This window comes from Salmo salar, chromosome 22, assembly GCF_965601325.2.
Source record: "Salmo salar chromosome 22, fSalSal1, whole genome shotgun sequence".
Classification (NCBI taxonomy): Eukaryota; Metazoa; Chordata; class Actinopteri; order Salmoniformes; family Salmonidae; genus Salmo; species Salmo salar.
Genome location: NC_138312.1, coordinates 63,118,737 through 63,133,766, shown reverse-complemented (window position 1 = coordinate 63,133,766; position 15,030 = coordinate 63,118,737). Strand labels below are relative to the sequence as shown.

Below are 15,030 nucleotides of genomic sequence, written 5' to 3'. Positions count from 1 at the left end.
CGTGCCCGAGTCGACCCCATGCTTTATTTTCTTTCGTCTTTTTACCTAAACGCAGATTCCCGGTCGGAATATTATCGCTTTTTTACGAGAAAAATGGCATAAAAATGGATTTTAAACAGCGGTTGACATGCTTCGAAGTACGGTAATGGAATATTTAGAATTTTTTTGTCACGAATTGCGCCATGCTCGTGACCCTTATTTACACTTCGGATAGTGTCTTGAACGCACAAACAAAACGCCGCTATTTGGATATAACGATGGACTATTTTGGACCAAACCAACATTTGTTATTGAAGTAGCAGTCCTGGGAGTGCATTCTGACGAAGAACACCAAAGGTAATCAAACTTTTCTAATAGTAAATCGGAGTTTGGTCAGGGCTAAACTTGGTGGGTGTCTAAATAGCTAGCCCTGTGATGCCGGGCTATGTACTCAGAATATTGCAAAATGTGCTTTCACCGAAAAGCTATTTTAAAATCGGACACCTCGATTGCACAAAGGAGTTCTGTATCTATAATTCTTAAAATAATTGTTATGCTTTTTGTGAACGTTTATCGTGAGTAATTTAGTAAATTCTTAGTGAATTCGCCGGAAGTTTGCGGGGGGTATGCTAGTTCTGAACGTCACATGCTAATGTAAAAAGCAGTTTTTTTATATAAATATGAACTTGATTGAACAAAACATGCATGTATTGTATAACATAATGTCCTAGGTGTGTCATCTGATGAAGATCATCAAAGGTTCGTGCTGCATTTAGCTGTCTTCTGGGTTTATGTGACATTATATGCTAGCTTGAAAAATGGGTGTCTGATTATTTCTGGCTGGGTACTCTGCTGACATAATCTAATGTTTTGCTTTCGTTGTAAAGCCTTTTTGAAATCGGACAGTGTGGTTAGATTAACGAGAGTCTTGTCTTTAAAATGGTGTAAAATAGTCATATGTTTGAGAAATTGAAGTAATAGCATTTCTAAGGTATTTGAAAATCGCGCCACGGGATTACACTGGCTGTTGCGTAGCTGGGACGATTTCGTCCCGCCTAGCCCAGAGAGGTTTTAATCAGCTTCTTGATATAAAAACACACCTGTCAGGTGGATGGATTATCTGGGCAAAGGAGAAATGCTCACTAACAGGGATGTGGTCCCGTGTGGCTCAGTTGGTAGAGCAATGCCAGGGTTGTGGGTTCGATTCCCACGTGGGACCAGTACGGGGGGGGAAAAAGAAAAAAAAAAAATGTATGAAATGTATGCATTCACTACTGTAAGTCGCTCTGGATAAGAGCGTCGGCAAAATGACTAAAATGTAAAAATATGTAAAGAATTTGCGCACACAATTTGCAAGAAATAAGCTTTTTTTTGTACGTATGGAAAATATCTGGGATCTTTTATTTCAGCTCATGAAACACTTTACATGTTGCGCATATATCTATATATATTATATTTTTTTGTATAATATTTGACTAAAACATTTCTATCTTAGTCTCCCACTGTTGAGGGTCCATGTGGGGTTTATGATCTGTTGTTCCTTCTGGAACCATGTGTGTGAGATATTGTTCCATTAATTCCGTTCCAGAGCCTCCAATATAAATTACCACCAGCCGCCATTGGGTCACACCCCTAACCTCATCTCTTTATCAGGTGGTTGATGGCCTTCACCTCCACGTTGGAAAGAGGAGACAGGTTATATCCCGTCAGCTCCGGTTTCCCTGGAAACACAAAACACAAGTCTTTACAACACTATCCACATCACAAGGTAATGCCGTCTAACTATGCATTGTAGAAGGAGATAATGCATACTAACATCAGGCTATGCATTGTCGAAGGAGATAATGCCGTCTAACTATGCATTGTCGAAGGAGATAATGCATACTAACATCAGGCTATGCATTGTTGGAGATAATGCCGTCTAACTATGCATTGTAGAAGGTAATGCAGTCTAACTATGCATTGTAAAAGGTACTGCAGTCTAAATATGCATTGTCGAAGGACATCATGCATACTAACATCAGGCTATGCATTGTTGAAGGAGATAATGCAGTCTAACATTAGGCATTGTTGAAGGAGATAATGCATACTAACATCAGGCTATGCATTGTTGGAGATAATGCCGTCTAACTATGCATTGTAGAAGGTAATGCAGTCTAACTATGCATTGTAAAAGGTAATGCAGTCTAAATATGCATTGTCGAAGGACATCATGCATACTAACATCAGGCTAGGCATTGTTGAAGGAGATAATGCAGTCTAACATTAGGCATTGTTGAAGGAGATAATGCCGACGAACATTATGCATTTTTGAAGGAGGTAATGCAGACTAACATTCTGCATTGTTGAAGGAGGTAATGCGGACGAACATTATGCATTTTTGAAGGAGGTAATGCAGACTAACATTAGGCATTGTTGAAGGAGGTAATGCAGACGAACATTATGCATTTTTGAAGGAGGTAATGCAGACTAACATTAGGCATTGTTGAAGGAGGTAATGCAGACTAACATTAGGCATTGTTGAAGGAGGTAATCTGCATTGTTGAAAGATACATTACTGATCAGGGCCCGGTTTTCCAAAAGCATGTTAAGGGGCTAAGAGCATCATTAAAACCATAGGATCCTGTGGTTCTAATGATGAAATTAACTTAGCCTTCAGATGCTTCTGGGAAACCGGGGGGCCCTGTACTGTTCACTACAGCCTTAAGGAAGCATGGTTGATGACGTTATGTAAATGATTTCACCTTGCAGTTCATTGAGGCGGTTGAGTTTGTCTTTAAGGGCTTGGCGAAGGTTGTTGATCTCATTGTCTAGCTGCTGCTGGTCTGGTCAGAGAGAAGCCAACACACGACAGATGGAAACAAGACGTTACAGAGAGAGATCAGACATCCTGCTTCACAGTCATTAAACAGACATACAGAGCTGAGCGTGAACAAGCTCTTACCTCTCTGTATCATCTCTTTAGTCTTCGCTTTGGGGAATTTGATGAACATGTTTCCAAAGCAAACCTTCACTTTTTCTGCATGTACAAAAAAAAAAAAGAATAAGAGATTTAAATCACCGGTGATTCATATTTAAAAATAGACGTCTCTTCTCAGAGAAAATGGAGCATGAATAATTATTTAGAATTAATATGAATTAATAGAATATGAAATGTCGTCATTGTCCAAAGCTCTGCCTCTGTGACTTTTAATTGAGTGTATCAAAAAGAGGAAGTGTCTTTTGGAGTTTAATACATCTTTGAATAAGAGCTCCAAACTCTCATTATTCCGCACCCACCTTCCGACGCCATCTCGTGTTTCAGAGCATTCAACGCTTCCCTGTTCATATTCCGCTTGGTGTCCAGATCCACGATCTAACAAACAGCCAGATGAACATAGCGGTAGTTGTGTTAACTGTATTACATGGTGACACTGAGTGGATGTGAGGAAAATGGAAAGTAAAAAAAAAAAAATAAAAAAAAACACGAGCTAGCTAGCGACGCACGCTAGCCTGGGAAGCCTATAGTGAGCTTTATGGTTCTCCATAGCCGGCTGTGCGGCTTGATGTGCACAGCCGGTAATACACTCGTTTACCCCGGAGACCGGTTCGGGTTTTTTCTTCTGCCTTCTCGCCATTAAAATCTAGTTAAGGAGAAAATGTAAGCCTTTGCAGCCTGAATGGAGAATGTCTTATGTGCGAAACATAGAGGACTCATCTTTGTATCTGTGCCATTACAGCATCTCCATTTTGAAGTAGTCATTTTTTTTCCCTTCTTCACGATTGGCTGATCCCTCCTGATGACCTGGTTGGACATGACTAACAGGTTCACCAGGAGGGATCAACCAATGAAATTGTAAGTCCCAACCAGTTGCAAGTATGGGTAGCTGCAGGCCAATATGGTGACTGGAGTATGGGTAGCTGCAGGCCAATATGGTGACTGGAGTATGGGTAGCTGTCCCCCAACATGGTGACTGGAGTATGGGTAGCTGCAGGCCAATATGGTGACTGGAGTATGGGTAGCTGCAGGCCAATATGGTGACTGGAGTATGGGTAGCTGTCCACCAATATGGTGACTGGAGTATGGGTAGCTGCAGGCCAATATGGTGACTGGAGTATGGGTAGCTGTCCCCCAATATGGTGACTGGAGTATGGGTAGCTGTAGGCCAATATGGTGACTGGAGTATAGGTAGCTGTAGGCCAATATGGTGACTGGAGTATGGGTAGCTGCAGGCCAATATGGTGACTGGAGTATGGGTAGCTGTCCCCCAACATGGTGACTGGAGTATGGGTAGCTGCAGGCCAATATGGTGACTGGAGTATGGGTAGCTGTCCACCAATATGGTGACTGGAGTATGGGTAGCTGTCCACCAATATGGTGACTGGAGTATGGGTAGCTGCAGCCCAATATGGTGACTGGAGTAAGGGTAGCTGTCCCCCAATATGGTGACTGGAGTATGGGTAGCTGTCCCCCAATATGGTGACTGGAGTATGGGTAGCTGTCCCCCAATATGGTGACTGGAGTATGGGTAGCTGCAGGCCAATATGGTGACTGGAGTATGGGTAGCTGCGGCCCAATATGGTGACTGGAGTATGGGTAGCTGCGGCCCAATATGGTGACTGGAGTATGGGTAGCTGCGGCCCAATATGGTGACTGGAGTATGGGTAGCTGCGGCCCAATATGGTGACTGGAGTATGGGTAGCTGCGGCCCAATATGGTGACTGGAGTATGGGTAGCTGCGGCCCAATATGGTGACTGGAGTATGGGTAGCTGCGGCCCAATATGGTGACTGGAGTATGGGTAGCTGTCCACCAATATGGTGACTGGAGTATGGGTAGCTGCAGGCCAATATGGTGACTGGAGTATGGGTAGCTGCGGCCCAATATGGTGACTGGAGTATGGGTAGCTGCGGCCCAATATGGTGACTGGAGTATGGGTAGCTGTCCACCAATATGGTGACTGGAGTATGGGTAGCTGCAGGCCAATATGGTGACTGGAGTATGGGTGGCTGCAGGCCAATATGGTGACTGGAGTATGGGCAGCTGCAGGCCAATATGGTGACTGGAGTATGGGTAGCTGCAGCCCAATATGGTGACTGGAGTATGGGTAGCTGCAGGCCAATATGGTGACTGGAGTATGGGTAGCTGTCCCCCAACATGGTGACTGGAGTATGGGTAGCTGCAGCCCAATATGGTGACTGGAGCATGGGTAGCTGCAGCCCAATATGGTGACTGGAGCATGGGTAGCTGCAGCCCAATATGGTGACTGGAGTATGGGTAGCTGTCCCCCAAAATGGTGACTGGAGTATGGGTAGCTGTCCCCCAATATGGTGACTGGAGTATGGGTAGCTGTCCCCCAATATGGTTACTGGAGTATGGGTAGCTGTCCCCCAATATGGTGACTGGAGTATGGGTAGCTGTCCCCCAATATGGTGACTGGAGTATGGGTAGCTGTCCCCCAATATGGTGACTGGAGTATGGGTAGCTGCAGGCCAATATGGTGACTGGAGTATGGGTAGCTGCAGGCCAATATGGTGACTGGAGTATGGGTAGCTGTCCCCCAATATGGCGACTGGAGTATGGGTAGCTGTCCCCAATATGGTGACTGGAGTATGGGTAGCTGCAGGCCAATATGGCGACTGGAGTATGGGTAGCTGTCCCCCAACATGGTGACTGGAGTATGGGTAGCTGCAGCCCAATATGGTGGCTGGAGTATGGGTAGCTGTAGGCCAATATGGTGACTGGAGTATGGGTAGCTGTCCCCCAATATGGTGACTGGAGTACGGGTAGCTGCAGACCAATATGGTGACTGGAGTATGGGTAGCTGTCCACCAATATGGTGACTGGAGTATGGGTAGCTGCAGCCCAATATGGTGACTGGAGTATGGGTAGCTGTCCCCCAATATGGTGACTGGAGTATGGGTAGCTGCAGGCCAATATGGTGACTGGAGTATGGGCAGCTGCAGGCCAATATGGTGACTGGAGTATGGGCAGCTGCAGCCCAATATGGTGACTGGAGTATGGGCAGCTGCAGCCCAATATGGTGACTGGAGTATGGGTAGCTGCAGGCCAACATGGTGGCTGGAGTATGGGTAGCTGCAGCCCAACATGGTGGCTGGAGTATGGGTAGCTGCAGCCCAACATGGTGACTGGAGTATGGGTAGCTGTCCCCCAATATGGTGACTGGAGTATGGGTAGCTGCAGCCCAATATGGTGACTGGAGCATGGGTAGCTGCGGCCCAATATGGTGACTGGAGTATGGGTAGCTGTCCCCCAAAATGGTGACTGGAGTATGGGTAGCTGTCCCCCAATATGGTGACTGGAGTATGGGTAGCTGTCCCCCAATATGGTGACTGGAGTATGGGTAGCTGTCCCCCAATATGGCGACTGGAGTATGGGTAGCTGTCCCCAATATGGTGACTGGAGTATGGGTAGCTGCAGGCCAATATGGCGACTGGAGTATGGGTAGCTGTCCCCCAACATGGTGACTGGAGTATGGGTAGCTGCAGCCCAATATGGTGGCTGGAGTATGGGTAGCTGTAGGCCAATATGGTGACTGGAGTATGGGTAGCTGTCCCCCAATATGGTGACTGGAGTATGGGTAGCTGCAGCCCAATATGGTGACTGGAGCATGGGTAGCTGCAGCCCAATATAGGTGACTGGAGTATGGGTAGCTGCAGCCCAATATGGTGACTGGAGTATGGGTAGCTGTCCCCCCAAAATGGTGACTGGAGTATGGGTAGCTGTCCCCCAATATGGTGACTGGAGTATGGGTAGCTGTCCCCCAATATGGTGACTGGAGTATGGGTAGCTGTCCCCCAATATGGCGACTGGAGTATGGGTAGCTGTCCCCAATATGGTGACTGGAGTATGGGTAGCTGCAGGCCAATATGGCGACTGGAGTATGGGTAGCTGTCCCCCAACATGGTGACTGGAGTATGGGTAGCTGCAGCCCAATATGGTGGCTGGAGTATGGGTAGCTGTAGGCCAATATGGTGACTGGAGTATGGGTAGCTGTCCCCCAATATGGTGACTGGAGTACGGGTAGCTGCAGCCCAATATGGTGACTGGAGTATGGGTAGCTGCAGCCCAATATGGTGACTGGAGTATGGGTAGCTGTCCCCCAATATGGTGACTGGAGTATGGGTAGCTGCAGCCCAATATGGTGGCTGGAGTATGGGTAGCTGTAGGCCAATATGGTGACTGGAGTATGGGTAGCTGTCCCCCAATATGGTGACTGGAGTACGGGTAGCTGCAGACCAATATGGTGACTGGAGTATGGGTAGCTGCAGCCCAATATGGTGACTGGAGTATGGGTAGCTGTCCCCCAATATGGTGACTGGAGTATGGGTAGCTGCAGCCCAATATGGTGACTGGAGTATGGGTAGCTGCAGCCCAGTATGGTGACTGGAGTATGGGTAGCTGTAGGCCAATATGGTGACTGGAGTATGGGCAGCTGTAGGCCAATATGGTGACTGGGGTATGGGTAGCTGTCCCCCAACATGGTGACTGGAGTATGGGTAGCTGTCCCCCAACATGGTGACTGGGGTATGGGTAGCTGTAGGCCAATATGGTGACTGGGGTATGGGTAGCTGTAGGCCAATATGGTGACTGGGGTATGGGCGAGTGGGTGTATGGAAAACGAATCAGCTAATTGGGCAGATTGGTTGCCTCAATACCGTTTTGCGTGTCTGATTGGGCTGCACGGCGAGTCGATAAGCCGGCGACCAGTGTGCACCGGCATTGTATGAACATGTTGACATGAGAGAGGACCGTGATACCACGGCTGTGTCGCCGGCGTTCGCTAACGTGCCAATTCCCCCCCCCCCCTCTCCCATGATTTTATTTCAAGTAGGATAGCAGCCTACACAAGAAATAACTCATATTGATCACCGTCCAGATGTCACCTTGACACATACAGTCTACTACTCAACGTGGAGGGCTGAACTGCCACAACACCGAGACACAGTGCCCTTCACACCCGCTTGACAGCACTACTATCCAGTAACCGGAGTTGGAAGTATCTACCTTGTCGTCTTATTCTGTGGATTTGTTTTTTATGGTGGTTGGCAACCAACTTTAAGGTGCATTAGTGCCATCAACTGGACTGGAGTGTGGACCAGAGAAAGGGAAGGTATAAATCCTATCCAATATTATCGTCTCACTACCTCGTAGCCAATTGAGTACCACAGTATGAATCATATACCTAGTCAGTTGTACAACTGAATTCCTTCAACTGAAATGTGTCTTCCGCATTTAACCCAACCAACCCTGAATCAGAGAGGTAAGGGGAGGCTGCCTTAATCCACATCCATGTCTTCGGCGCCCGGGGAAACAGTGGGTTAACTGCCTTGTTCAGGGGCAGAACGACAGATTTGTACCTTGTCAGCTCGGGGATTCGAACTTGCCAACCTTTCAGTTACTAACCCAACGCTCTAACCACTAGGCTACGCTGCCGCCCCCTAACATGCATACAACTCATGAAGCAACAGTTCACCCACCATCAGTACTTATAATAAAAATAAAACACCTGAAAACCAATAGTACTTGTATCATTTTGAATGTTTAGCAGGACAGGAAAATGGTCCAATTCGCACACTTATCAAGAGAACATCCCTGGTCATCTCTACTGCCTCTGATCTGGAGGACTCACTAAACAGAGAACATCCCTGGTCATCCCTACTGCCTCTGATCTGGAGGACTCACTAAACAGAGAACATCCCTGGTCATCCCTACTGCCTCTGATCTGGAGGACTCACTAAACAGAGAACATCCCTGGTCATCCCTACTGCCTCTGATCTGGAGGACTCACTAAACAGAGAACATCCCTGGTCATCCCTACTGCCTCTGATCTGGAGGACTCACTAAACAGAGAACATCCCTGGTCATCCCTACTGCCTCTGATCTGGAGGACTCACTAAACAGAGAACATCCCTGGTCATCCCTACTGCCTCTGATCTGGAGGACTCACTAAACAGAGAACATCCCTGGTCATCCCTACTGCCTCTGATCTGGAGGACTCACTAAACAGAGAACATCCCTGGTCATCCCTACTGCCTCTGATCTGGAGGACTCACTAAACAGAGAACATCCCTGGTCATCCCTACTGCCTCTGATCTGGAGGACTCACTAAACAGAGAACATCCCTGGTCATCTCTACTGCCTCTGATCTGGAGGACTCACTAAACAGAGAACATCCCTGAGTCGATCCCTACCTGCCTCTGATCTGGAGGACTCACTAAACAGAGAACATCCCTGGTCATCCCTACTGCCTCTGATCTGGAGGACTCACTAAACAGAGAACATCCCTAGTCGACCCTACTGCCTCTGATCTGGAGGACTCACTAAACAGAGAACATCCCTGGTCATCCCTACTGCCTCTGATCTGGATGATTCACTAAACAGAGAACATCCCTAGTCGACCCTACTGCCTCTGATCTGGAGGACTCACTAAACAGAGAACATCCCTGGTCATCCCTACTGCCTCTGATCTGGAGGACTCACTAAACAGAGAACATCCCTAGTCGACCCTACCGCCTCTGATCTGGAGGACTCACTAAACACAAATGCCTTGTTTTTACATTATGTCTGAGTGTTGGAGTGTGACCCTGGCTATCTGTAAAAAAAAATTAAAACAAGAATTGTACCGTCTGCTTTGCTTAATATAAGGAATTTTTAATTATTCGTACTTTTACTTTTGATACTTAAGTATATCAACAAAAAAAAAGAATAATAATACTTTTAGACTTTTACTCAAGTAGTATTTTACTGAGTGACTTTCACTTTTACTTGAGCCATTTTCTATTAAAGGTATATTTACTTTAATGATAATTGCACACTTTTTCCACCACTGGTAGTTGTGTGGTAAGAAACTGAAGACAAAACACAACTCAATCAAAACGGTCTAAAACTATAACAGCTTTTCCCCCCAAACCCACTCCTTCCACACCCACTACTTTTCTTTGGTTGCCATTTCCGTGGTTTTTCCAGAAAAAAAAATGTGGCTACATTGAAAATTGATGTTGCGGGTGAAAATATATTGGTTGCAGATTGTTGGCCTACAAAATTGCACCGCGTTGCCATGGCATTTTTCTTAAAATAAATAAATATATTTTACCGTGACCTGCTGCTGACTATCAGGCAGTTCCCAGACTGTTACTGAGGGAGGGAGTGAGTGGTGGGGAAGGGCAGAGTGGTGTGTGTGTGTGTGTGTGTGTGTGTGTGTGCGCTGAGAGTACTGGTTGAGAGAGTGCTGCAGCAGGAAGCCAATTCACGGAGACAGATCAGCACGCACATCTGACATGGTTTCTACCAGATGCACTAGAACTGATAACAGCGACAAAACAAAATGATTTTAGTCATTTTAGTTTCAGTTTTAAAGCACTACAGTGCTTTAGATAAATTCTCTCAAAACTACATTCTAATGTCCACTTTTCTTATGGAAAAACCATATCAAACAAAGGGTTTTTGACTCAGTTCTAGGGTATGGAGGAATGCGCCAGTGGAAATTACAAGTCATGGAACTCCCCTCGTTCTGTTATGGGGAAAAGTACACAATGAAACTGACATTTCTACCGTGCTCTGTGCTCGCAAACTGGAGCACGTGAGGGTCAGAGTATCAAAGTATGCGAAATGGAGAACGGTGGACACTTCTCGAATGAGTACTCCGTTTGTACATATTTTGAAGCAGACCTCCAAAATCACCAGATATAACCGGAATTGAGATGGTTTGGGATGAGATGGACCACAAGAGCGAAGGAAAAGCAGCCAACAAGTACTCAGCATGTGTGGGAACTCGTTCAAGTCTGTTAGGAAAAGCATTCCTCATGAAGCTGGTTGAGAGAATGCCAAGAGTGTGCAAAGCTGTCATCAAGGCAAAGGGTGGCTACTTTGAAAAATCTCAAATATATTTTAATTTGTTTAACACTTTTTTGGGTACTACATGATTCCATATGTGTTGATGTCTTCACTATTATTCTACAATGTAGAAAATAGTAAAAATAAAAACCTTGGAATGAGTAGGTGTCCAAACTTTTGACAGGTACTGTAAAAATGCCACAATTGCAAGAAAATAGCCTAACATTCATTGTTTGAAGTTTGTCCAAGTGTGTCTTGGACAGAGATTGAGATCCTCTGTCCAACTTTCATCACTCAAACTCTCCTGTCGGATTTATCTATAGTTATGCAATATGCACAAACAGGATTTATTTACAATTATAAACTGAGTGGTTTGAGCCCTGAATGCTGATTGGTTGAAAGCTGTGGTATATCAGACCGTGTTCCACAGGTATTTTTATTCCACCTTTATTTAACCAGGTAGGCCTGTTGAGAACAAGTCCTTTATTTAACCAGGTAGACCTGTTGAGAACAAGTCCTTTATTTAACCAGGTAGACCTGTTGAGAACAAGTCCTTTATTTAACCAGGTAGACCTGTTGAGAACAAGTCCTTTATTTAACCAGGTAGGCCAGTTGAGAACAAGTCCTTGATTTTACCAGGTAGGCCAGTTGAGAACAAGTTCTCATTTACAACTGCGACCTGGCCAAGATAAAGCAAAGCAGTGCGACACATACAACAACACAGAGTTACACATGGAATAAACAAACATACAGTCAATAACACAATAGAAAAAAATTAAGTCTATATACAGTGTGTGCAAATGGCGTGAGGAGGTAGGCAATAAATAGGCCATAGTAGCAAAGTAATTACAATTTAGCAGATTAACACTGGAGTGATAGATGAGAAGATGATGATGTGCAAGTAGAGATACTGGTGTGTAAAAGAGCAGAAAAGTAAATAAATACAGTATGGGGATGAGGTAGTTGGATGGGCTATTTACAGATGGGCTATGTACAGCTGCAGTGATCTGTGAGCTGCTCTGACAGCTGATGCTTAAAGTTAGTGAGGGAAATCTAAGTCTCCAGCTTCAGCGATTCTTGCAATTCGTTCCAGTCATTGGCAGCAGAGAACTGGAAAGAAAGGCAGCCAAAAGGAGGAATTGGCTTTGGGGATGACCAGTGAGATATACCTGCTGGAGCGCGTGCTACGAGTGGGTGTTGTTATGGTGACCAGTGAGCTGAGATAAGGGGGGACTTTACCTAGCAGAGACTTGTAAACGACCTGGAGCCAGTGGGTTTGGCGACGAATATGTAGCGAGGGCCAGCCAACGAGATCATACAGGTCGCAGTGGTGGGTAGTATATGGGGCTTTGGTGACAAAACGGATGGCACTGTGATAGACTGCATCCAGTTTATTGAGTAGGGTATTGGAGGCTATTTTGTAAATGACATCGCAGAAGTCGAGGATCGGTAGGATGGTCAGTTTTACGAGGGTATGTTTGGCAGCATGAGTGAAGGATGCTTTGTTGAGAAATAGGAAACCGATTCTAGATTTAACTTTGGATTGGAGATGTTTAATGTGAGTCTGGAAGGAGAGTTTACAGTCTAACCAGACACCCAGGTAATTGTAGTTGTCCACATATTCTAAGTCAGAACCGTCCAGAGTAGTGATGCTGGACGGGCGGGCGGGTGCATGCAGCGATCGGTTGAAGTGCATGCATTTAGTTTTACTAGCATTTAAGAGCAGTCGGAGGCCGTGGAAGGAGAGTTGTATGGCATTGAAGCTCATCTGGAGGGTTGTTAACACAGTGTCCAAAGAAGGGCCAGAAGTATACAGAATGGTGTCGTCTGCGTAGAGGTGGATCAGAGAATCACCTGCAGCAAGAGCGACATCATTGATGTACACAGAGAAAAGAGTCGGCCTGAGAATTGCCAAAAACATTTTTTTTGTTTACTGTTGGTAACCAGTTTATCATAGCAATCAGGCACCTCAGGGGTTTGTGGTACATGGCCTAAGAACAGCACTTAGCCGTGGTATATTGGTTATATAGCCTATCACATCTCCCTGGGCCTTATAGCTTAATCATAACAGTCAAACAAGTTAAATCGACATCTATTGATGAAAAATGATTTGGTGAGTTTAATAAGGGCAAATTATATTTTCTCTTGAGACATTCTTAAGCAATAAAAATTATTTTGCTTCTTAGCCGACATCTTTACAAATTAATTTGCTCCATAACATTATGGAAAATGGGTTTATTGGATAGAATGTGGCAACTCCTGAGTGGGCTCCTGGTCTAAGGCACTGCATCTCAGTGCTAGAGGCGTCACTACAGACCCTGGTTCGATTCCAGGCTGTATCACAACCGGCCATGATTGGGAGTTCCATAGGGCGGCGCATAATTGGCCCAGCGTTGTCCAGATTAGGGCTTGGCCGGGATAGGACGCCATCGTAAATAAGAATTTGTTCTGACTTGTCTAGTTAAATAAAGGTTAAATAAATAAAATAAATAATTGAACCCCGCCCAACAACAAAAAAAAAAACTCTTGCTGAAAAAATAAATAAATAAATACATGTGGCCGTTTTTTCAGGTCGACTTTTGGGAATTCATTGTGCTTATAATTCTTGCTACACCTGGCAACCCTGAACTCTTCCATACAAAAAAAAAGTCGCCATATTGAGCTGCAGCTACCCCCCATTTCTCCCCTAGTTGACTACATTAAAATGGTGGAAGCCCTCAATGGCCCCCTGTCCATGCTAGCCTGGCCTTTGGACCACTAGAGGCCTCTATCATTCTCTATGGTACAAAACGGTCGCTGGGGAACACGAGTGTATAACCGGCTGTGTATATCAAGCCGAGCCGATAGTGGACAGCTCCATAAAGCCCAACCATGTCCCGGTGATTCCCCCTCCCAAAAAACGCCATTCGATACAGCTACGACTTTTTCGTAGTATGTTAGGAAAATTATGGGGGGGGGGAAAGTCCCTTGTATCGAAGTGGTGTGTTTTTAGGGAGTCCAATAGCTCGTTAGCTATCCGCTAGCAAGCTAGCTTCCCAGCCAACGTTTGGTCAAATTACAACCGATTTAATTAGCCTGCGAGCTAGCAATCATGGACAGTAACCTTGTTCGTACAAAGTATTTTTTAATTACCAAACATTACCTGTTGTTTGTTTGCAAGGACATCCTCTGCTGCCTCTTCAACTTCGGTCAGATATTGTAAAATTCGTTCCGCCTCCATGATGGCTCTGTGTGTTGCAACAAAAATATGTCCTACGTGCAACAAGTACTTCACAACATATATGTTCCCATTATAAACAACAACTAACCCTAAAGTGTGACTGAAGTCCTAAAGATCAATGAATATGTTCTCATTGAAACCAAAGACACAAATACGTTTATTTTCTTCTTCTGTGGATTTCATATGGCAGGTTGGCAACCAACTTTAAAGTGCATTACCTCCACCAATTGGACTGGAGTGTGGACCAGAAACAATGAATGTCTAAATCCTACCCAATAATTGTTTAATTTTTAATTTTATTTATTTATCCGTTATTTTACCAGGTAAGTTGACTGAGAACATTGTTCTCATTTACAGCAACGACCTGGGGAATAGTTACAATGGGGGAGGAAGGGGATGAATGAGCCAATTGGTAACTGGAGATTATTAGGTGACCGTGATAATCCTGTGTCCCTAAGGAAACGAAATACATAATGAAATACTTCAACCCCTGAAGATTTTCCCCACTTAATCCTGACTCTTCAACCCTATTACTCCTCAAATCTAATAACAATCGCTCCCTTTCCGTCGCATATTCCCGGCACTGAAATAAAACAGGTTTCACTGTCTCCATCTCCTCCTGATAATGATCACACCTCCCAGTCTGATGTTTCCCCATACATTTTAATGAACTATTGAGCCTTGTGTATCCCAGTCTCAGCCTCGTGGGTCCCAGTCTCAGCCTCGTGGGTCCCAGTCTCAGCCTCGTGTGTCCCAGTCTCAGCCTCGTGGGTCCCAGTCCCAGTCTCAGCCTTGTGTGTCCCGATCTCAGCCTCGTGTGTCCCAGTCTCAGCCTCGTGTGTCCCAGTCTCAGCCTCGTGTGTCCCAGTCTCAGCCTCGTGTGTCCCAGTCTCAGCCTCGTGGGTCCCAGTCCCAGTCTCAGCCTCGTGTCCCAGTCTCAGCCTTGTGTGTCCCAGTATCAGCCTCGTGTGTCCCAGTCTCAGCCTCGTGTGTCC

At 45.4% G+C, this 15,030-nt stretch overlaps 1 protein-coding gene across 1 annotated transcript; it reads right to left on the bottom strand.

The window, feature by feature from the left end:
• Window positions 1-1,361: 1,361 nt before the first annotated feature.
• On the bottom strand, window positions 1,362-14,202 carry pdrg1 (p53 and DNA-damage regulated 1). Its single transcript, XM_014168426.3, has 5 exons — window positions 13,958-14,202; window positions 3,259-3,334; window positions 2,924-2,998; window positions 2,724-2,804; window positions 1,362-1,700 (listed from the first exon to the last, which is right to left on the bottom strand). Exons 1-5 carry the CDS (start codon window positions 14,033-14,035, stop codon window positions 1,618-1,620), a joined length of 393 nt encoding a protein of 130 aa, XP_014023901.1. The 5' UTR covers window positions 14,036-14,202; the 3' UTR covers window positions 1,362-1,617.
• Window positions 14,203-15,030: the final 828 nt, after the last annotated feature.

Bases quoted from the DNA above. Each gene is read 5' to 3' on its own strand.
- pdrg1 (XM_014168426.3), bottom strand. From the start codon at position 14,035: ATGGAGGCGGAACGAATTTTACAATATCTGACCGAAGTTGAAGAGGCA. The intron at 3,335-13,957 runs GTAATGTTTGGT...GCTGTTTGTTAG, and splicing joins TCCTTGCAAACAAACAACAG to ATCGTGGATCTGGACACCAA. The intron at 2,805-2,923 runs GTAAGAGCTTGT...CTCTCTGACCAG, and splicing joins TAAAGAGATGATACAGAGAG to ACCAGCAGCAGCTAGACAAT.